General features: G+C 38.6%; 1 protein-coding gene across 1 annotated transcript in view; it reads left to right on the top strand.

The window, feature by feature from the left end:
• Positions 1–25070, top strand: part of LOC149190756 (dihydroxy-acid dehydratase, chloroplastic-like) — a 113183-nt gene that overhangs the window by 12770 nt on the left and 75343 nt on the right. The window contains exons 2-3 of the mRNA XM_089412259.1: positions 24122–24193; positions 24655–24702. Coding sequence (XP_089268385.1) covers positions 24122–24193; positions 24655–24702 — 120 coding nt within the window. The remainder of the gene's footprint in view (positions 1–24121; positions 24194–24654; positions 24703–25070) is intronic.

Here is a 25070-nt window from a genome sequence, read left to right as displayed (position 1 = left end):
TCGCTAAGACAAAACTCCTCTGGGCAAGGGAACACATTAGGAGAATGGAAACTGAGCTAGAGCTTCTAAGAAAAGAGAACTCTAACAAGCCTTCTCTCAAGGCAATTAGGAAGAAAGTATGGGGGCAAATAATAAAGATGGTGGGTAACCACTGGAATCATTTGGAATTTATTTAAAAAATGACCGAGACCATGAGGAGAGCAGACAAAGAAATAGAAGACATTGAGAATACTATTGGAGATTCTCCCTCCAAGGCTGAAGTAATTATAGACTTCCTTAACCAAGTGCCTAAGGAAGAAGTGACAAAGGTGAATCTCAATAGGTTTGAATGGGTGACAAGGGCCAACCAAATAATAAGGAAAAATGAATTAGTGATGATGGCCAGAGAAGAAGCGAAAGCGCTGACGGAAGAAATAGAAGGTTTTAAAAAGAAATGTGAAATGCCCCATCGAAAGAATTTTCCAACCTTCTTTGACGATGATGGGGACTTGCTCCCCAAAGAGTCCTTCGTGAAAACCCTTGCTGGAATTAAAGAAGACCACAAGGATCTGGGAGGAAAGGACCCAACATTGCATGAAGTGAGGATGCGGAAGCGTCATTTCCCAAAAATCTAGGAAGTGAAGTGTCTCAGAAGCGTCTACTATATATATATATATATTTATATTTTTTTGCATTTATATTAAGAAAAACATCCAAAATACCAAATTAGTTGTAGAATACATGAAAACATGCATATTTTTACATAAATCAAGATAGATATGGCATCCATTGTACATCAATGATTAATTATTCCAACATCAACCATCTAGAATCTAGATTCCTCTTCTCTTGTCTAGCCTTTGCCTCTACTTCAATTCTATAGGGATATTAGTCAACATTGCCTAATTTTGATCAAACAACTTAATCCAAGCCTTATAATATGGTAGAGAAAGCTTAACATGCCTGATCAATGATTTTGACTTGAGTGAAGGGTACATAATTGCTAAGGCCATGACAAAGGAGTTCAACAATCAACAACACCAACACTGGGGTACATATAGGGCTTGGTGCTCTTGATTAAATGCCAATCACATGCCCTCATACATGATATAATCCAATGAAATGCCACAATCCCATTGATCCTAAAAACTGTTAAGTTTGCTGAATTTTGAATGGTATATGAAATTCTATTTTCTCCATATGAACTCTGATGAGGTTGGAACCACTCTCAAACATCTTAAGTCATTTCATGGTAATGTTAAAAATTTAAGTAAAAGGATGGAAATGAAATATAAAGGAGAATGTTACTTTTACTGTAAGAATTTAATATTACCATTAGGGAGCATCTAGGAAGCATCAAGGGGCACCTTGGGAGTATTCAGAAAGTGTAGTTCCTCACATAATAGTTCGAAATTAAAGAAAAAAAAAAGTCTCGCGTAACTGTGTGAACCGTCCACCTTCTCTCGGATCCACTCGCTATCCGCGGTGGATACACACTTGAACCTCCACAGATCTGCACTCGATCCTTTTCGGATCCGTGGATTGGGTAGGGCCACCAATGTACTTCTGCATAGTCTGCTTGTTCACTTCAAGGTATCCCTTGGTAGCGATCTATCTAAATTGATCCAAGTATTATTCAATCTCCTGCCTGACCTAATTTCTGCGTTTGGCTTCAGTGTGTGAGCCCCCCAAAAAAAGGCGAAACCGTGGATCCGATTTTCGGATTCGGGGTTCCGCCGAAGGATCGGTGGCGAGTCTGTATGTGATGCGGTTCTGCCTCCAGATCCTTGGGGGGGGGTTCCTGCAACACTGAACGGACCACATTCTCCACGGGAGGGAGATTATGAAATTATATAATGATCATATGAAGTTATGTTCTTGCTCAAGAATATTTTCAAAGAGCGAGGCAAAATTGATTATGAAGACATCACGAGCTTGGAAGGGGTTATCATAGAGGCTTGGTCATGTGACATGCCATATGATAGAGAGTGGAGGACTTTGATGGACCTGTATGAATGGGCTATCCAACAGGGATTTACACCAGTTTCGCAAGAAGTCCCAACAGAACAAGTTCCAACTCAAGGCCTTCATCACATCAGGCACAACTTCAACAGTCAACACTGGCATCAACACTAGCCTCGACACTGGTGTCAACACTATCAACATTGTTGGCAGTGCGACCAGAGTAACGCCCAGCTCAGGGAGTGCCCAACCAAGAGAGAGAAGGCCCAACACACAACCAAGAGAGAGAATGAAGATCTATTATAGCCAAATCAAAAGGGACCCACTCTACAACTAGCAAATCCTTCAAGAAACTTCTAGAAGAAGTTAGTTACAATACAACTAGCAGTTTTGTAAAGAATCTTGGTGGTTTTTCAAATACCACTAGTGGTTTAGGGCGAGGTCTTGGTCCTTGAGTGCCTATATACAAGCCTCATTTTGTATTTTTAAGGGATAAATTCTGGGCTGTGGGGAAACTCCATCAAAATTTTTCAGGAATTGCTGGGAGGTTTTGAAGCTATTTAGAGAAGGAATTCTGCAATGAATCTTCGGTTGTCTTTCTTCTTTTCACGAAAGTTCATGTACCCATCTCATTTTGGAAACTTTACTACATATAAATACAATTTGAATGCAATTTCCGTGGCATTTTATGTTGTAAACTTGATCTGTTGTGATGATGGTATGGAATTGTTAAACTGAAGTGAATTTTGGCATCAATATGATGGTTTACTTTAGTTTTTGCAAAATTTATCAAGGTTGTTTGAAGATTATCTTGACTTCTTTGATAGGTTTTAAAAGAAATGACAAATTTCAAAGGAATTCTTAATTGCTCCTTTAAATCTGATATGATTAGTTCTCCATTTTTCACCCTCACCAAAATTTTCAACTCTTCATGTCAAACCCAAGGTTCATGAATGCTCCAAATTATGACTAGTGGAAATTCAACCCAACAGAATTATGTTAATGGCTGATAGTTTTTCCCTTAACCCTGATTTTCAAAAGAGATTTGTATTATAACAGAAATCAATGCTCAATTTGAATATGATTCACGTATGATATTGGTACTTTTCTGAAAAACTCATGATGAATGTTGAATGTAGATGATGTGCATATTTTCAAAGGCATAATAAATATCAGTTAGATTCTAATTAGTTTATTTGCATTCAACATAGAAATGGATACATATGCAAAAGGATTTAGATACTAATTCAATGGTTGCAATAGTTCTTCATGCTACTTTGCTTTCTTGTGACATTTTATAGGGGAAAATAAAGTGCATGATACTTGAACTTAAACTCAACCTCTGAAACAACAGTTAGATTCAAGGTAGAATTACACAGTCATTTCATAACAACGCATTCACAGGCACAATATTAACATACGATCTTATTTGCTACAACTCATCTATGTTTTCTTGTTGGAGTCTTATGCCAAGAATGAACGAAACTAGAACATTAAACCTAGAAACCACAAAAATACACTTACGATATTTGAAACAATGATAGATGGCTCTACGTGCAGATTTAAATAGAAGATCATTAACATAACAACAAACTAAGATCGCACTTAGATGTTCCCCGACTTTCCACTACAACACAATTTAGTGTGACTCTGGGGCCCCAACACATACAATCGTGTATGACTATCTGTGCAATTGGGCACCCTAGCAACTCAATTGTACGATCCCACATCTGCTCTGTGTACCTTTATCTAGACATAGCTACACTGCCCCTCGTGTTCTGACCTATGGCTGACAACTTGTCTCGCTTCTGTGTTCACTCTTGCATGGCTGGACTTTGACCCTGTCGCCGGGATGGGCTGCGCTATTGTCCCCTACACGAGCCCCCCACGACTAAATGCTAGTTGGCCCTATCAACCATTATGTCTCCATGCATACAACCTCTATTTTTCTTTTTCCCGATGACTCTCCTTATACATGGCGATCTTGACCTCTTGCAGTTGTTGAATGACGATGGCCGACTGCGGCTCAACGACTCAAACGTTGGATGTCTCCTCTGGAAATTGTTGTAGCTACAACTACTCTTCACTCAACTATCCCACTTTTGACAACTTGTCTACTATTATGGACCCTACGACTAACTTCCTTTATTTTATGTTATTTTCTTCCGACTTATCATGTGCCTACTCTACCGCTTTACTTCCGTACAATGTAAGACCAAAATTCTTCAGAGTGTGCTGACATCATGTAATGTCCTCTTTCAATTAATTGCCCAATGGAGAACGAATTAGCCTATCCAACCCCATAGACTATAGTCATTGATAAATGGGGAAGCCCATTATCCAATGTTTTAACTTTTGGGGCAACATTGGGTGAATTTTGGGGTAGTTGGAGCAAAAGGCCCAAATTGGGGGTTGCACTTGTAACCCCTCACATTAAATTAAGGAAGAAAGAGGCCCATGAAGATAGAATCAATTGAGCATCATCATGTTTGGATTGAATACTTCTATTTTTTGTGAGTTGAGGCTCTGAGGGTTTCAAGACCACTTCTCTCTACTGATTTTGGTGGTGAAAGATTCCACCCTAGTCAGACATTTCTCTTCATATGTTATTAATCATCTAGGGCAATTTTTTTGCTGTTGATTTGGCACATTCGATCAGTTTGAAGGATTTGGTGACTCTCCATATAAGGTCATACTCCATAGGTTATTTGGAGTAGCGAAGTAACGTTGCAAGTTTATAGACGTCCTAAGAGAAGCTTGCTCCTTTGAAGGCACTGTTAAGAACAACACAATATGTTGAAAATATGTAGTTGTGGTCAATATTTTTGTCAACAAAGTCAAAGGAAAAATTATTATTATTATTATGCTATGCAAGTCGGCCCTAGCTCATGAAGGGGTTTGACCCTTGGTCAAGACTCAAAACCCACTTATTTGGACATGTAAATATTGACAAGTGATCCTCCTCATTTGACATCCATCACAACAACAGTTCAGACCTGTTATAACTAACTTCTATTCACACGTGCGAAGGAGGAGAGACAAAAGTTGACCAACGAAGTTTGACCAAGTCTTTTCTCTGTTTGACCAATGTTGACCTTGACCTTGTGGAGTTGTTGACCGAATATTTGATCGAATTTTTGGGTAGATTTGTTGGACATTAGATAAACCAACGCTCCTTGTGTGATTCGCGACATGGACTAACCACCTCTCGTGGATCCTTATCTCCGACGATGCGGTTGTTGATTAACACTTGTGGGTTTTGGTCTAATGACAATCATGATTTCCAACAAGTGGTATCAGAGCGTAGGTCACGAGTTCGGTACACACCTAACTCGCGTTGGGGGGGACATTGTTGGACATTCGATAAACCAATGCTCCCCATGTGTTTCATGACATGGACTAACCGCCTCTCGTGGATCCTTATCTCTGGCGATGCGATCGTTGACTAACACCTGTGGGTTTTGGTCTAACGACAATCGTGATTCCCAACAAGATTTTCTAAGTTGATTGAGCCTGCTTTAACTAGTGTTGACCGCAAGTCAATTGTATCAATTTGAGAAAATTTCAGAGTTGTAGGGCCGAAATTTGACCCCTTTGACTGCAGTTGACCAGGATCAGAAGAAGGCAAAATTCGACTTGTTGACCAAGTTTGACTTGATGATCAGAAGTTTGAATTTCTCTCTTCTTTGACCAAATTTGACTTGGAAAGTGGTATGGTTATTTTGACTATGTTTGATTGGGAATTCAAATGTACAAATTGATTGAATTGGACAATTTCTCCTAAGAAAAGGTTGCTGGGTTTTCCCCTAGTTTGGGGTTTTCCCAGGGTAAATTTTGTGTTTCTTCTGCATCTTTATTTTATTGTGATCTCTACTACCCTACTGTATTTATGGTTGAAATTTTTTGAAGTGTAATTGCTTAATGATCTAAATGTGCTAAGAAGATAAATTGTATCATTGGAAGTAATTAGCTGGCAGAAAATTTGGGCTTGTTTTAATTGTACTATAAAAATCAACATGGAATCAAAGCTTTGGTGAAGGAAAGGGCATTGAGATCACTCTTAAGAGACCTACTTCTACAATTTGATTATTGTCCAGATCTATGACCATGGGTTCCTACTCTAAGACAAAGAACAAGTTGGAAGGTGCTACAAATTTTAGGGCTTGGAAGAAAAGGATTGATCTTATTCTTGCAAAGAATGATGTCTTGGATTATGTGAAGGGCAATGTGACTGAACCTCAAGACAATGAAGGAAAGGCAAGATTCAAGAAGAATGAGATCATAGCCATGAGGATCATTGTTGAGTCCATTAGAGATCACTTGATCCCATATATTTCACATTTGGAAACTCCAAAAGCTATGTATGATGCTCTAGTAGGATTGTACTCCATCAATAACATTGGTCAGAAAATGAGTTTGAAGAATCAACTTCGTGATGTTTGAATGACAAAGGATGATACTGTGGCTTCTTATTTCATAAGGATCTCCCAATTGAGAGATCAACTTAAAGCTATTGATGAACCGATTTTTGATACAGAGCTTGTAACTACAACACTCAATGGTTTGCCTTTTTCATGGGATCCATTTGCAGCCAATGCTTGTGGAAGAAAGGATGTTCCAAGTTTTGATGAATTATGGACCTCTTGCACTCAAGAGGAATCTAGACTTGTCTCAAGAGGGAGGATTCAAAGACCTCAAGATGGTGATCAAGCATTTGCAACTCAATCTAGGAATGGTAGAGGAAGAAGGAATTTTGGAAGGTTTCAAAAGAATATAGGAAGAAGGCCTGCTCTAGGAAGAAGACCTCCTCCCTCTCAAGGAAGGAAGGATATGTCAAGAGTTCAATGTTTTCATTGTCAAAAGTATGGCCACTATCAAGACAAGTGTCCTAAAAGGAACAATAATAGGAAGAGAAGGGCAAACAACATGCCTCAACTATAGATCTTGATGATAACCAAGCACATATGAAGAAGCCAAAGAATGATGATGATAACTTTTTCTTTTATACTACTCTTATAGGTTCTATTGCTGATAACAATGATGTTTGGTTGGTAGATAGTGGTGCTTCTAGGCATATGACTGGAAATTGTGAAAGCCTCATAGAGTTGGTGGAAAAGAAGACTACACAAAAGGTGGAGCTTGGTGACGATGGCAAATATGCAGTCAAAGGCATTGGTTCAACATCCTTTCAGCTGGAATCAAGAGGTAACATTTTCTTAAATGATATATTATATGTACTTGGTTTGAAAAAGAATTTGGTCTCTACTTCATGCTTGGAAGATAAAGGATATAGAGTTGCTTTTATTGATGGTCAAGTTCTAGTATGGAAGAAAGGCTCTAGCATAGATTTTGCCAAAGTAATTGGTGTGCGAGAAGGAGGCTTGTATAGACTCCTGGGACGATCAATTCAAGCATTGATACATAATGACACTGATCTTTGTGAATTATGGCACCGAAGATATGCACACATTCACTATAAAGCCTTGCCTAGAATGAAAGAAATTGTTACAGGTTTGCCAGAAATCAAGGTTGAACATGAAGGAGTTTGCAAAGGATGTGCACTTGGGAAGAATACCAAAGGACCATTTCCAAATAGTGACAATAGGTCCAAAGGACTTTTAGATCTTATACATTATGATGTATGTGGACCCATGTCTGTAAAATCCTTGGGTGGTTTTCTGTACTATGTAACTTTTGATTGATGATTTCTCTCGGAAGACATGATTTTATTTCTTGAAGACCAAGGATGAAGTCTTCGACAAGTGTCAGGAATTCAAGGCTTAGGTGGAAAATTTTACAAGAAGAAGGATCAAAATTTTGAGATTTGATAATGATGGAGAATATACCTCCAAGGAATTTATTACTTTTTACAAGGATGTTAGAACTAAGAGGGAGTTGATAGTCCCCTATAACCCTCAACAAAATGGGATTGCTTAGAGAAAGAACAAAACCATTATGGAAGCTGCTAAACCCATGACTCATGACCAGGTTCTACTTATGTTTTTATGGGGAGCAGCCTCCAAGGCAACTGTTTATGCCTAAAATAGAAGTCCTCGCCAAGTATTGGGGAATAAGACTCCTGAAGAAGTCTTCACAGGTAAGAAGCCGAAAGTTGGACATTTGAGAATCTTTGGTTGTCTTGTCTACGTTCATGTGCCTATAAGGAGAAGAGGACCAAGTTGGAACCTTCTGGGAAGAAGGAAACATTTGTTGGATATAGTGACACATCGAGGGCCTACAAAATTTATGTTCCAAGACAACAGACAATTGAGATTAGCAAGGATATTACTTTTGATGAGGATGCTGCCTTTTGGAAGTCCAAAGGATCACACTTGGATACTGATGATGAGGAGCAAGAAGCTCCCAAGGATGTGGGTTTAGGACTTGTGGATCATCCTCTAGATCAACGAGAAGAACCTGAAGGACCAAATGAACCTGTGGACCCACCAAGGGCCATTGTACTAGAAACCAGGAAGAGGCCGACATGGCTTGAAACAACATTGTAAGAAATAGAGGGACATATAGCCCCCCGTGGGATTTTTAGGAAATCCAAACGTGTTAAGAAATACTCAGGATATGCAACATTGATGAGTAAGATAATTGAGTCCGAGCCATCCAACTATGAAGAAGCAGCAGGTCAGCAAGTTTGGAAAGATGCTATGTTAGAAGAGTATCAATCTATTATGAAGAATGATGTATGGGAAATCGTGCCAAGACCTGAAGGGAAGTCAATAGTGACTTCCAAGTAGATATACAAGTCAAGCATGCAATTGATGCTAGTGTAGACAAGTAAAAAATAAGATTCGTGGTTAGAGGGTTCTCATAGAAAGGGGGAGAGGATTATGAAGAAACATTTGCTCTAGTTGCCAGGTACACTTCCATTAGATCTATTATTTCTATTGCTTCTATTGCAGGTTGGAAATTACATCAAATGGATGTCAAAACTGCTTTCCTCAATGGAGTGATTGAGGAGGAAGTGTACATAGAACAGGAGGGAGACTCATGTTTGCAAATTGAAGAAAGCTTTGTATGGACTCAAGCAAGTACCTCAGGCTTGGTACTGTCAGATTGATGGATATTTGATAAGTCTTGGTTTTACTAAAAGTGATGTTGATCCAAACTTATACTTCAGAATTGTTAAAGATGAGCTTGTGATTTTGCTACTATATGTTGATGATTTTTTTGATAGGAGCAGAGGACCTCATTGTTCAATGTAAGAGGGAGTTGATTTTTGAATTTGAAGTGATCTTGGTTTAATGCATTATTACTTAGGATCAGTGTTTTAAAAATTGACCAGTTTGAATCGGTAACTGGTCAAACCGACAGAAAAACCTTGTTTGACCCTTCATTTCGCCCAAAAAAGGGACAAATCGGTCCTAATTGGCCAGTTTAGGACGGAACTGGTTGGTTCGTGGTCAAACCGTTCGTTTCTGTCCTAAACTGGTCGGTTAGCAGCCACAACCGCGGAGGATCCATGCAGTGCTGTTTTCCAAGTTTGTAGGGTGTTTTGGAGGGAAAGTAAGGGTTCTTTCCCTCCAAAAACACCCTCTCCAAGCCTTTAAAAGGCCCTTCTCCCTCTCATTTGTCTCACACATCTCATTTGGAGTATTTGTGAGTTTGATTGGGAGCTTGGAGAGTGTTGAGTTTTTGTTGGAGTAGTCATCTTGGAGGCTTGGAGTTGGAGTTGGAGCTATTTTGGAGATAGTTTGGAGCTGTCAGTGGAGTTGGCATCTTCAAGAGGAGGCTAAGGAAGCTAGTTTGCATTTCCAGGTAAGGATTTTCACTTGAAAATTCCTCATTTGACTGCTGTCCATGTATTAAATTTTTTTATGTGTTCTAAACTTCTAACTTCTATCATCTATGCTATCAAATCTCTAGTTCTATGCTATCAAATTTTGTAGGCTACATGTGCATTTGTTTTCCTAAATTTAGCTTTGGTTTTCCATGTTTCTTAGCTGCAATTTTTTTTTAAATGGCAGATTTCTTTGCAAATTTTAATTATTTCAAGCCAACATGGCTCCAAAAGGCAAGGACAGTGCATGGGCTCATTGTGATGTGATTGATGGAAAAATGATATGCAAATTATGCCATAAACCTATTGGAGGTGGGGGTATTCTCAGATTGAAACAACACTTGGCTGGGGTAAGAGGCCAAGTAAAGCCATGTGATGCACCAAATGAAGTGTTAGGTCCTATTAGGGCAGAATACCTTTCCAAGCTTGAAAAGTTTCATGAGGATAAGGCTAGGGAGAAGGCCGTCCAAGATGACATTGCAAGGAAGAGGGAATTATTAGAAGCCATGAAAGACAGTGGGTATGATGATTATGAGATTCAAGACCCCTCTTTTATCCCTTCCACCAATGACCCCTTTCACTATGTTCATCGTTCTTTTGTTCAACTATCAAAAGGAACAAAGAGAACAAACATCCATAGGTATTTCTCATCCTCTTGCCAACATTGCCTCTTCTAATCCCACTTCCTCCCAGCCAAGTCGTCAACCCACTTTGGATCAACATTGGAAAAAACAATGCAAAGAAACTTCTCATCAATACATTGCTAGATGTTGGTATGATGCAGATATCCCATTTAATGCTACTCGCTCACCTTACTACCAAGCTATATGGGACTTTGTTATAGCTGCAGGAAAGGGCATCAAAGGCCCTAGTATGCATGACTTGAGGGGAGCTCTTTTGCAAATTGAGATTTCTTCCATTGATGAGTATTTGGCTAAGTATAAAGATTCATAGCTCAAAACAGGTTGTTCCATCATGTCAGATGGATGGACCGACAGAAAGAACCACGCTATCATTAATTTCCTTATTTCTTGCCGTTAAGGAACCATGTTTTTGAGATCAGTTGATGCATTTGATAAGGTGAAGGATGCAACCCTTCTATTTGAGCTTTTGGATGACATTATTCAGGAAGTTGGGGAGCAGAATGTTGTACAGGTCATCACCAATAATGCCTCAAACTATGTTCTTACTGGAAAGATGCTTGAGTCCAAATATAGGACCATGTTTTGGACTCCACGTGCTGCACGTTGCATGTACCTCATGCTTGAGGACATATGCAAAGTGGAGTGGGTAAAAAACACTGTAGAGCATGCCAAGTGCATTACAAAATACATTTACAACTACTCATGGGTATTGAACCTAATGAGGAAAAACACTGGGGGCAAAGAGCTTGTTAGGCCCGCAATTACGAGATTTGCAACTCACTTCCTCACGTTGCAATGTCTCAATGCTCAACATAAAACCTTACAGAAATTGTTTTCTTATGATGATTGGACTCAATCTCGGTGGGCTTGTAGACAAGATCCCAAAGACACCAAAAAGAAAGTGTTTGACAATTATTTTTGGAAAAGGTTTGTAGAGCTTGTGAAAATTACCGAGCCCCTTGTTAAGGTGTTAAGGATGGTGGATGGAGAAAAATTGGCCATGGGCTACACTTGTGAGGCTATGGATCAGGCAAAGGAGCAGATACGTGCATCTTACAAGGACAGGTTAGCTAAATATGGCCGTATATGGGAGATCATTGATAAAAGATGGAATAATCAACTCCATCGTCCTATACATGCAACTGGGTATTTTTTGAACCCAAAGTATCATTATAAAGCTCGGCTAGGAGATCTGTAGGATGGGGAGGTCAGAGCTAGATTGATTGATTGCTTGGAGCGCGTGGTCCCTAGCCATGCATACCAGCGAGAAATACATAGACAACTTACTCTTTTCAGTATGGCAGTGGGTACCTTTGGCAAAAACTTGGCAAAGATGGCAAGACATGTGGATCAACCAGGTAAGCAATTCCAATTTTCAATTTGTTTTTCCTTTCAAGTTAAATTGTTTACAATTTTACAATTCAAATTATCTATAAATACTTGTAATTTGTAAATAAGTAATGAAATGAACTAAGTTACTAACTAATGTCTTTTTTTTTTGCAGCACATTGGTGGGAGTCATTTGGCGGCCAGTGTCCTCAATTGCAAAAGTTTGCAATTAGAGTCCTCAGCAAAACTTGCAGTGCTTTAGGTTGTGAGCACAATTGGTCTGTTTTTGAGCACATTCCCACGAAGAAGAGAAACCGTTTGGAACAAAAACAGTTAAATGATCTTGTCTTCGTGCAATACAACCTTCGACTAAGGAGGAACCAAATGATGAATAAAACACCTGTTGTAGATCCCCTTGTGTTGGACGATATTGATCCAACATCAGAATGGGTGGAGGAGACTGAAGATCCCTTGTTTGATGCTGATTTTGATATTGACATGGCATCAGCGGGGGATGAAGCAGGTTTGGTGGCGCCATTAGAACCAAGATCAATAGCTGCATCAAGGAAAGGCAAACAACCAATGGAAGGCACTAGTCGTGCAACTCGACCAACTCGTGTTTCCATTAGGTCCACTTCTATTATTATTGGTGGAATTGCTACTAAGGTTGCAGATGACGCTGAGGCATCCTCAAACTCTGATCCAAATGATGTCTATGTAGCTCTTGCTGATGATGATGATAATGTGTCTAGTAGTGGTGATGAATTTGATGATTGATCATGTGTAGACTCTAGAGTCTAGAGTCTAGACTTGTAGTCTTGTAGTAGGCCAATGGCCTCATAGTTTGTAGCATTGTTTTTGGACTTTATAGGCCATTTAGAGCCTCATTGCTTATGTATTTTGTCGATGATATGTATTGCACTGGGTGCCATTTTGATATATTCACCTTTACATGGTTTATAAATGAGCAAACTTTGCATATTTTGTCTCTATTGGCTTGGAATCATGGTTTTAAATCTTAAAAATAGTTTTTTTCATTAAAAATTAATTATTTAATGTATTTTTTTAAAACCGGTTCATTAGACCTGACCCGTCCCAGTTCGGAACCCAATTCATTAGGTGGACCGATCCAGTCACCAGTTCCGGTTTTTAAAACATTGCTTAGGATTAGAAGTGTGGCAAAAGCCGGGTGAAATTTTCCTTTGTTAAGGAAAGTATATTGTTAAGATCCTTCAGATCCTTCAGAGAATTGGGATGATGGATTGCAAGTCCACAGATACTCCCATTGTGACTAATTTGAAGAAGCCGTGAGACTCTAATTTTGACTTGGTTGATCCCTCTATGTATTGTCAGCTGATTGGCTCATTAAACTCTCTAGTTAACATCGAACTTGATATTTGCTATGCAGTGAACACTCTGAGTTAGTTCTTGGTGGAACCTAGGCATGTACATTGGATTGCAATGAAACATATATTGAGATATTTCTGTGGCACTATTAGTTATGGATTGAGATATGTATCGAATGGGAAACTATAGTTGCATGGATTCATTTACTTGGATTTGTCTCTAAGTACTGAAGCTAGAAAGAGCACTTCAAGATGTTGTTTTAGTTTGGGATCCACTATGATATCTTGGATGAGTAGGAAGCAAATGTTTGTTGCACTTAGTACTGTTGAAGCTGAATATATTGCTGCTTGTTTGGCGAGTTGTGAAGCAGTGTGGCTTCAAAAGTTACGGGATTGTTTGATCTTATTTTGGAACTCACTGTGATATATTGTGACAACCAAAGTTGTTTGAAGCCTTTTGAGAACCTAGTTTTCCATGACGGGTCGAAGCACATCGAGATCAAGTACCACTACATCCGGAGCATTATTCAAAAAGGAGCAGTGAGGCTCCAACACATCTTTACGAATGAGTAGGTTGTTGATATTCTCACAAAGCCTTTGCCCCAGATGAAGTTCATTTACTTCAGGGATAGGCTTGGAGTTGTTGAGAATCCCTCCCTTGGTGAAAGGGAGTGTTGATGTTGTAACATCTATGGGCCTGGATTGCTCCCTTAGGTCATGGGGTTTGACTGAGAAACCATGGTTTATGGTTGGGGAGATTGGCCCTATAAGCATCAAAGCCTAGATTGCTCCCTTGGTCATGGGGTTTGACTTGGAAGCCATGGAATTTGGTTGGGGAGATTGGCTTAATAAGCATCAAGGCCTAGATTGCTCCCTCAGTCATGGATTTTTGACCATATTGCCATGGGGTTTGGCTAGTGGGTTGAGCTTGTGCCTCATAGCATCGGGCATGTATTTACCATTCATGACATGTGGCGACATGAGGGAATGGTAATGGGCCTCGGGTTCACCTTGGGTCAGGTGGGATTCTTGACATGTCTCTGAGTGACAACTTGTTGAGTTGGTGATCCTAGGACTAGTGGGTGACTAGCTCCTCTACTGGATGTTGATGCTTTCAATCTTTCAACCTTTGGAATGTAGCAAATTTATTCATCATATGTACATTTGTGGAAGTGAAGGAGAAATACCTTCCTGTCTAAGAGTGAGTGTTGAAAATATGTAGCTGCGATCGGTATTTTTGTCAACAAAGTCAAAGGAAAAATTATTATTATTATGTTGTTCAAGTTGGCCCCAGTTTGACAGGTTGGCCCCACCTCATGAAGGGGCTTGACCCTTGGTTAAAACCCACTTGTTTGGACATGTATATATTGACAAGTGATCCTCCTCATTTGGCATCCATCACAACAACAATTCAGACTTGTTCTAAGTGTCTTCTATTCACACGTGTGAAGGAGGGGAGAGAGTTGACCAATGAAGTTTGACCAAGTCTTTTCTCTATTTGACCAATGTTGAACCTGACCTTGTGGAGCTGATGTTGACCAAATCTTTGACTGGATAGAAGGTCGAATATTTTGGGAATCTTTGACTAGATGTTGACCAAATTTTTAGGCAGAGCTTCTGAGTTGACCAAGCTTGCTTTGACTAACATTGACTGCTGCTCAATTGTATTAGTTTGACCAAAAATGTCAGAGGAGTTGCAGGGCCGAAATTCAACCCCTTTGACTGCAGTTGACCAGGATTGGAAGAAGGCTGAAATTCGGCCTGTTGACCAATTTTGACCTGTTGATCAGAAGTTTGAATTTCTCTCTTCTTTGACCAGGTTTGACTTGGAAAGTGGTATTGTTATTTTGACTATGTTTTACTTGGAATTCAGATGTACAAATTGATTGAAATGGAAAATTCTCCTAAGAAAAGGTTTCTGGGTTTTTCCCCTAGTTTAGGATTTTCCGAGGGTAAATTTTGTCTCTTGTGCATCTTTATTTTACTGAGATCTCTACTACCTGACTGTATTTATGGTTGACATATTCTGATGTGTAATTGCTTAATGATCTGAATGTGCTAAGAAGAAAAATTGTATCATTGGAAGTAATAATTTGGCAGAAAATTTGTGCTTGTTTAAATTTCACTATAAAAATCAACAAAATACCCAGGATGAATTCAAGGGTAGGGTTGCAGTTCCCTACAACAGGCCGGATCCTCCTTAACTTGGGCCTAGACAACAAAATATCCAGGATGAATTCAAGGGAAAGCTATGGCTTCCTACAGCAGACTGGATCCTCCTTCACTAAGGCATACATTGTCTGCAGTTATCCCTAATTCTGGAAGTGAATCCATTACAGAGGCAAGTTGTGAATCATTGAAGAGATCAGGAAGCTTGAATCTCTGTAACAATGAAGTCAGACCCTTGGAACAACAAATATTATCGCAGGACAGTGAGTTGTCAATAATACACTAATTGCTACTAGACATTAGACAGTGAGTTGTCAATTGTATAGTAACAATAGAATTAGATAAGTAGTTGAAGTGTTGGTTTACTAAATGTTGACTCGCAATCAGAATTATACTCGTGGATTATTGGTTGAGTAGACCTACTGTTCATTGGGCAATCAACCCTAACTTATTATGATTTGTAAAGAATCATATTGCTATTGGAAGTCTTTTATATTATTCGTGCGTACTTACTGTTATATGAATAGATGAATGTGCATCGCTGTTGTATAATTCTTTCTAGTATATTGAAAGCTCTATTCGAAAATAATAACCCAAGGGCAAAAATTTCCCTTGGGACATTACACAATGAACAGACTCGATCCTTATGTATCCTTGCTACCTCCAAAAATTTGTCTCTGCCTCGTATGGTCGTCCGTTGAATCTGGCCCTTGTGACACATGTACAAATCTTGCTTCTGTGTGATTCAATGGTCAGTTTCTCAAAGTATAAGCTCTTATGCCATGTTAATTTTCGTTAATCCTAGCACCTGGTTAATTACTCCAAGCAGATCAGATCTATTGAATAAAAAACACAGCTAGAACTTTGACAATTATAATCAATGGAAGCAAATTAAATCTCATTTTGACAATCACATGCACACAAGATTTCTGCCCTTCAAATAAATTCTTCATTCAAATAACTTCAGAACTTACAAGGGCTCCTTCCCTAGGTTAATGGCCCACTGAGGAAAATACATACAACAAGGACCTGGATATGATCTAGGTGATCAAACTCCTTTATAGATCTGTCCTTTGATCTTGCTGGTTGATCTAGATTTGTCTCCTGTGTTGCCCCTTGCACTCTTTCTCAAACCTGGCATACTTGAATGGAAGTCCTTTCCACCCAATCATTGAGATGTCCTCCTCTCAATGTCTTGTGCTTAGTGTCTTGTGTATTCTCCCTTAGCCTAGCCTTTCTTTTATAAGTTTGAGTTATTACCGAATCCGCAATCCTAATCTCCAAAGTGATTGTTGGTTGAGATTAGATCTTTGTAAAATGTAACTATGGTCGGTCTTCATAATTGCTATTGTACTTTATCATTATGTATTTATTGTAAAATTGAAAAAGAAGAAAAATAAAATTATTTTGAAGCATGGTTTTGTGCTCCTTTTACTTATTTATTAGGTCAAAGCCTCCATTGTAGGCTTCTAGGGTTTTCTTGAGTCATAAGAGTCATTGTCATATTTATTAGACCCTTCTTGGGCCTTTGTATCATGTAAAGAAAAAATATTTTGTGTCAAACCAATCATATTTCACCTCCTCACCAAGTCGGCCTTGTTTGGGGCAATTCGACTCTATGGAAGCAGTATAAATAGAAGGAGAATTTGACCTATTTGGCATCAATCCATCAACAAGTTCAATTTGCAGTGAAGGAAGAGAAAAAAAAGTGCAAAGTCAAGGACAAGAAGGTCAAAAAAGGAAGAACAAGAGTCAACGTTTTTGGGGCATCTTCTCTCTTACACTTGCGAGATTTATAGGGTTTCTGGGCAAGTTACAAGGACCAAAATTTCTGTAGTGATTGCATGTCCGAAATTCTGAGTTGCAGGGGGCTGAAATTTCTGTAGTGACCGCAGGTCTGAAATTCTGAGTTGCAGGTGGCTGAAATTTCAGATTGAAGCGGTTTTGAAGGAATTAACTCTTGTTGACTTTGGTAGAGTTAGTCTACTTGGAAGGAGCGCTGACTTGGTGATTGGAGGAGGTCTTTGTTTTGGTCAAAAGGTCTTGGATTGTCTCACTTTGACTTGGTTCTATTATAGAAGAAGAGTTTCACTGGGTTTTCCCCTAGGATAGGGGTTTTGCCCTGGTTGAGTGCCTACATCTTGTGTCTCTTTTTCTTGTGATCTTCATGCATTTTTGATTTGGTAATTGCTTGATGAAAGATAACATAATAAATAAGTAAAGAAGCCAACACATATCACAAGTAATTATCAAGAAAAGAGGAATCAAAACCCTAATAACTACATGCATTGATTTCTCAACATGGTATCAAAGCTAAGGTGAAGGAAGATCACTTTGTTGGCTATCATTTGAAGGAAGGACTATTTGAAGATCACTTTGTTGGCTATCATTTGAAGGAAGGAAAGCACTCTTGGAAGGAAGATCTCTCTCATTAATGGCAAGCTATTTGAAGATGGGACTCAAGACCCTTAATGATCTCTTGAAAGTTGCAAGAAGCTTTGGTATCAAGATCATTTACAATCTATCTAGGAGAGTAAAAAATGGAGGATTCTTGGCTGCACTTACAGGTACATTTGATGATGAAAATGCTTGGATCATTGATAGTGGAGCTTCAAGACACATGACAAGAGAAAATGGACAACTTCAAACCTTATCAAAAGAATCATCATCTAATTCAATAAAGCTTGGAGATAACAATAGCTATGCAGTCAAAGGTATTGGACCTACTTCATTGAAACTAGAAGATGGTGGAAAGCTTCATCTCAACAACATTCTCTATGTCTTAGGTTTGAAAAAGAATATTCTTTCTATTTCTTGTCTAGAAGATAAAGGAGATAAGATTACCTTTGTAGATGGAAAAGTTCTTGTTTGGGGAAGGGACTCTAGTATTGAAAAACCAAGGGTTATTGGGATTCATGAAGGAAGATTGTATAGACTTCTAACACCTTCTCCTCAAGCTCTTGTTCACATGGATATTAGTTCCTCTGATCTTTGGCATAGAAGATATGGGCACCTTCATTATAAAATATTGCCCTCCCTAAGTCAAATGGTGAAAGGCATCCCCAACTTAAAGGAGGACCATGAAGGAGTATGTAAGGGATGTGCTTTGGGAAAGAATACAAGGAAGCCATTTACAAGCAGTGACACAAGGTCTAAAGAAATATTAGACCTCATTCATTCTGATGTGTATGGACCAATGGCAGATAAAACTCTTGGAGGCCATCTATATTATGTGACCTTCATTGATCATCACTTTAGAAAAACTTGGATTTGTCTTCTCAAATCTAAGGATGAAATCTTTGAAAAGTTCAAAGAATTCAAATAAAAAGTGGAGATCTTGCTAGAAATGAAGATAAAGACCCTTAGATCCGAAAATGGTGGTGAGTATACATCTAAGGATCTCACAACCTTTTGCAAGGAAGCAAGTATTAAGAGGGAGCTCATAGTTCCCCATAATCCTCAACAAAATGGAGTAGCAGAGATAAATAATAGGACCATTGAAGAATGCATAAGAACCATGATATATGACCATGACTTTCCAAAATTCTTATGGGGAGAAGCAACTATGATGACAATATATATACAAAATAGAAGTCCTCATAGAATTCTTGAAAATATGACATTGGAAGAAGCATTTTCAGGGAAGAAGCCATATGTAGATCATCTCCGAATCTTTGGATGTCCTGCCTACATTCATATCCCTAAGGATAAAAGAAAGAAGTTAGGTTCTACTAGGATAAAGGGTATCTTTGTTGGTTATAACCTTTCATCAAAGGCTTATAGGATCTACATCAAAGAAGAGCAACAAATTGTTAGTAGGGATGTCATATTTAATGAAAGCTTTGCATACAAAAAGTCCAAGGATATCCCCATTTAATCTGATGAAGAAGATATACCACTCTTTGAAGAAGAACAGCAACATGACAAATCACTTACAAATCAAGAAGAAGAAGGACCAAGTGAACCCATTCAACCTACAATCATTCCCGAAGAGAAGAAAAGTCCAGCTTGGTTAAGAGCTACACTTGAAGATGTCGAAGGACATGGGGCAACAAAAGGTACTTTTCAAGAAAGCAAAAGACCAAGGAGGTACTTCAGATATGTAGCATATACGACAAAACTAATTGAAGTAGAACCAACCACATTTGAACAAGCCTCTCATCACGGGAATGGAAGAAAGCAATGCAAGAAGAATGTCAATCAATCGTGAAGGATGGGTTTGGGAAATTGTTACTAGACCTAGTGAGTCAGTGACAAATCTGTTGTCACCTCCAAATGGATTTACACAATCAAACATGCTGTTGATGGGAGCATAGATAAATACAAGGCAAGATTTGTAGCAAGAGTTTTCTCTCAAAAGGAAGGTGCGGACTATGAAGAAACATTCGCCCTTACAGCTAGGTACAATACCATTAGATCCTTGATTTCTTTAGTAGCTACTATGGGATGGAACATCCACCAGATGGATGTCAAAACAACTTTCTTGAATGGAACCATAGATGAAGAAGTGTACATTGAACGATTGAAAGGTTTTGAGATACATAGTAAGGAATCTCACATCTGCAGATTGAAGAAAGCTCTATATGGCTTGAAACAAGCACCTAGAGCTTGGTATGCTAGAATGGATGCCTATTTTCTAAACATTGGATTTGTTAAAAGCTTTGCAAACTCAAGCCTCTTCATCAAAGTAGAAAAGAATGAACTAGTCATTATTCTGTTATATGTGGATAATTTAATTCTTACAAGTGTGTAGCATAGAATTCAAGAATGTAAGAAGATGTTGGCAACACAATTTGAAATGAAAGAGCTAGGACTTATGCATTACTATTTGGGCTTGGAAGTTTGGTAAAAACCCAAAGAAATATATCTTGGTCAAAGAAAATGTATCATCAAGATTCTACAAAAGTTTGGTATCATGGATTCCAAGCCTATGACAACTACAATGATCACCAACTTAAAGAAATTGAGAAGTTCAGATTCTAGCCTCGTTGATCCCACATGTTATCCTCAGTGGGTTGGCTCATTGATGTATTTGGTGAACACTATACTCGATATATGTTATGTAGTGAGTGTTCTAAGTCAATTTCAGTTGGAGCCACATCATGATCATTGGATAGCTTCCAAGCAAATTTTGAGGTATTTGTGGGACTATTCTGTGAAAATTCGGAATCCCGAATCATTATTGCAACAACTGATTAAGTTTCTCCTACTTGTTAATTTCTAAATCAAGTTACTTACTGTTTTCTATAGTAAATATCAAAACTAATACGCTGCAGTCTACACCATTTATAAGCGGAAACAAGAAACTGAATAGGAAAAAGATACAACACATTTACACAATTATTTTTGGACAAATGTCCCCGAAAAAACCCAATGCGGGAAAACCGGTGCAGCAGCTGAGGGTTTATTATTAAGCAGTAATAATTTCTGAGTACAATTTGTTGGATGCCCAACTGGCTATTCGATACAGAGAAAAACTAGACAAAACAAGTAGCGAGATGTTCTCACCCTGTCACTGGAAGAATCTGACCTGGATATCGCTAGAAAGAGGCTCTACTTCCCTTCTGCGTTAACCTCTGCGCAAAACTGCGTCATCCTTACGCAGTCTCTGCATCACCTTTGTTGGGGACTGCACTCCTCCTTTGGATCCTTTGTTGCGTAAAAACTTCGATTTCCAGCCTCCTGGTCTCACACCCTGGCTCCCAGCTTCTGAAACTCGATTTCCTCAGTAGGAAATTCGATCTCACTCTAGGCTCTGTGTTGCCACTGCGTGGGCCAGCGTTAGCCTCTCTCTGGACGTCGTTCTGTCCTCTTTGGCCCAGGAAAAGACTCCTCACCAGATATTATCCCTGCCCCTCTCTGCAAAAAATCACTATCGAAAATCTCTTCGGCAGTTGCTCTACTTCAGAAAATCGAACTTCTGATCTCCTCTGTGTGTGTTCTCCAAGTGCCCATCAAGCCTTCTCTTATAATCCTCTCATTGATCAATCAACAACCCAGATTAGATTCTAATCAATGGCTAGGATCATATTGACTTGATCTCCGCCTTCTTCTAGAAGTTTCACCCACAATTTAGATTAATACCCTTTAATTATTTTAATTTCCTAAGTTTAGACTTAGGGTCCCATTAAAAATAATTAATTATTTTAATAAAACTGTCTCCAGGTGGAATTTCCCAAAACGATTTCTGGGTATTGAAGAATACATGTATCTAAGCCTCCCTGCAAAATTTGAGACTTAGAGCACATCTGATGCTACCGGAAATCAACATATTCATCACCGCCTAAAGTATGATGGAAAGGAAATCCAATGGACAAGTTTCACTGATTTTGGTTGGGGTGGCAGTGAGATAGATGGAAGAAGCACTTCTGGTGGTTGTTTTAGTCTGGGATCCGCGATGATTTCTTGGATGAGTTGTAAACAAGTTTCGATTGCTTTGAGTAGTGCAGAGGTTGAATATGTTGTTGCTTGTGAAGTTTGAAAAGAATTGGTTTGGCTAAGGAAGCTTCTGTTAGATTTGTTTGGAGGGCCTTTGGATCCCACAATTATAAATTGTGATAACCAAAGTAGCATCAAAATGTCTGAAGACCCCTTGTTCCATGCTAGGACTAAACATATTAATAATAAGTACCACTATATTAGAAGTTTGTTACAGGATGGGGTCGTGAAGCCACAATATGTTTCGACAGATGAACAAGTAGCTGATGTGTTGAAAAAATCTCTCCCCAACAAGAAGTTTGTATATTTTAGAAGCATGCTTGGATTGGTGGATATCTCTAATTTGGTTGAGAGGGAGAGATGAGTACCTTAGGCTACGTGTTGTATGATGGTACTTGTGAGGACATCTTGGCCTACTTGGTATTGAGTTCTCAGTTATAGTTTGGCCTTGATGATGTCTAGATCCTTGTGTGGGAGGGTATCTTGGTCTTGATATGGAGCTTTGTTTTAGTGATTTGACCTTGATGATACCTTGTGTCTTGGCATGGAGGCCTAGATGGTATCTATATCCCGTTGGATTGATACCAGGGCTATAGCTTGATGGTACCTATAGTAGCAAGTTGCCTTGTTGACACCTTAGTCCCTGTTGGGAGGATACCTTGACAATTATGGTGTCTAGATCCCTAGCATTGCGTATGTTGATACTCTTTTGAGAACATGTCAATTTGAGTTCATCCTTGTACTTGTTTGTACAATTATGAATACCTCCCTAGTTAAGAGGGAGTGTTGAAAACGTAAATATGGTTGGTATTTATAATTGCTATTGTACTTTATCATTATGTATTTATTGTAAAATTGAAAAGAAAAAGAAAAACATTTTGAAGCATGGGTTTCATGCTCCTTTTACTTATTTATTAGGTCAAAGCTTCCATTGTAGGGTTTTCTTGAGTCATAAGAGTCATTGTCATATTTATTAGACCCTTCTTGGGCTTTTGTATCATGTAAAGAAAAATTATTTTGAGTCAAAACAGTCATATTTTACCTCCTCACTAAGTCGGCCCTGCCTTGATGAAGTCGTCCTTGTTTGGGGCAATTCGACTCTGTGGAAGCATTATAAATAGAGGGAGAATTCGACCTATTTGGCATCAATCCATCAACCAGTTTGATCTGCAGTGAAGGAAGAAAAGAAGTGCGAAGTCAAGGACAAGAAGGTCAAATGAAAAGAAGAACAAGAGTCAAAGTTTTTGGGGCATCTTCTCTCTCACAAGTGCGAGATTTCTAGGGTTTTTGGGCAAGTTTCAGGGGCCAAAATTTCTGCAGTGATTGCAGGTCCGAAATTCTGAGTTGCAGGGGTCCGAAATTTCTGTAGTGACTGTAGGTCCGAAATTCTGAGTTGCAGGGGGCCGAAATTTCACATTGAAGCAGTTTTGAAGGAATTGACTCTTGTTGACTTCGGTAGAGTTTGTCTACTTAGAAGGAGGGCTGACTTGGTGATTGGAGGATGTCTTTGTCTTGGTCAAAAGGGCTTGGATTGTCTCACTTTGACTTGGTTCTATTATAGAAGAAGAATTTGATTGGGTTTTCCCCTAGGAGGGGGGTTTTGCCCTGGCTGAGTGCCTACATCTTGTGTCTCGTGTTGTTGTGATCTTCACGCATTTTTGATTTGGTAATTGCTTGATGAAAGATAACATAATAAAGAAATAAAGAAGCCAACACATATCACAAGTAATTATCGAGAAAAGATGAATCAAATCCTTAATAACTACATGCATTAATTTCTCAACAGATCTCACCTCATTTGAAATTGACGATTGAGATTCATCTAATTCACTAATCCAAATAGCTTTTGCATTTCATTAGATTAACGGACTTTATTTTATAAAAAATGAATTACTTTAATAACTAAAGTAATTACTAAGGTTAAGGGTCTACTAGGTGATTTCAATATGCCTAGATACTTAGGCCTATGTAGAAGTACCTGCCCAAGCTACAAACATCAACAGTCTTTGGCACCATGACCACTCTCCACACCAGTTGCAGCTCGAAACAGGTTAACGGTATTTAAGGGCAGTGAGAAACCCATATCACCCTTACCAGATTTATGACCCAACAGCTGTAGCCTGGCAGGTTAGCTAAGCCAATTCCATGCGAAAAACCTTCTCCCACAACACTCAAAGTCCATTATATTTTCTCATATGCATTGTAATAATTTTGTTGTTAATAGAGATTTAGAAGCATATTTCAAAAAAGAGTCTTTGTTTGCTGGAAACAGTGGGGATATGGTTCCTGCTACTTGGCTTGAAATACATTTTCTAATGTACTAAATGTAGTATCCTGAATGTCTTTGAAAACAAAAATAGTCACAGCTCAATTATTTTTCTCTCCTTTCAGAGTTCTGGAGAAGATGATGTACATTAAGCTCAGTTTTTTGAGATTGTAATCGGACATTATTCTTTATGCAGATGCCTGGTACCCTTATGGCAATGGGACGCCTCAATCGACCTAGCATTATGGTTTATGGTGGGACCATTAAGGTTAGGTGTTTCTTACAATGGTTGCATCACTCTTGTAAGGTTACTTGTTATTATTGGAAAGTATAGAAAGCTTTTATAAGAACAGGAAAGCTTAAGCATAAGGTGTAATGCACAGAAGTCTTGAAAGACCTTTTATGTAATGTAGTGTGTGTGTGTGTGTATCATGATGTATAAAATTGCCTAATGGTTTAACCAATGTGGACATTGTTGTTTTCATTTTGATATGTGCAATAATGCTGAACAAATTCAGCTCAACAAAATTATTGATTTATCTTCTGCTTGCTACCCTGGAAAGATTTACACCTTTGTGTCAAAAATATTCAGAATTATTTTTGTTAAGTTGAGGATTACCAAAGTTAAATAAATGGTGATAATGTCGGTGTCGTAAAAAGGAATCAGAACTGAAGGATTAAGTGAAATTTCTATCTGATATGCATTCTTATGGCTTTATATTATTGCAGCCTGGGCATTTCCAAGGTCACACCTATGACATAATATCAGCCTTTCAGGTATATTTTGCTACGTTGTTACCATCATTTTGGCATTTGTTATGTCTGATCTATTCAAGCTTTTTGCACTTAATACCCTTGTTTTGCAGTCTCATTATTGAAATAAATTATTTTCATGTGGAATGTAAGTTTTGAAATTTTACAACTTAGTTATACATAAAGTGGGTTGATAGGATTTGTTTACCAAGTGAAAGGAATGTACTGGTTGCTTCTTGGAACCTATGCATATGGTGATAAAAAAGTTGATAGTTATGAATTTGGCTCTTGTTTGCTGTCTTCTTGTTTGTCCTGTGTACTGCGTCACTCCTATAGCATGCAGGGATGGTGCATACCAGATTTGAAGCTGTGGTCTTGTTTCAAAATTCAGT

Source organism: Pinus tabuliformis, chromosome 3_1 (genome assembly GCF_031772625.1).
Source record: "Pinus tabuliformis cultivar Carrire ecotype Pingquan chromosome 3_1, CPIR1, whole genome shotgun sequence".
In the NCBI taxonomy this organism is placed as follows: Eukaryota; Viridiplantae; Streptophyta; class Pinopsida; order Pinales; family Pinaceae; genus Pinus; species Pinus tabuliformis.
The sequence above is the reverse complement of the archived record's forward strand: the minus strand, read 5'-3'. Positions and strand labels throughout refer to the sequence as shown.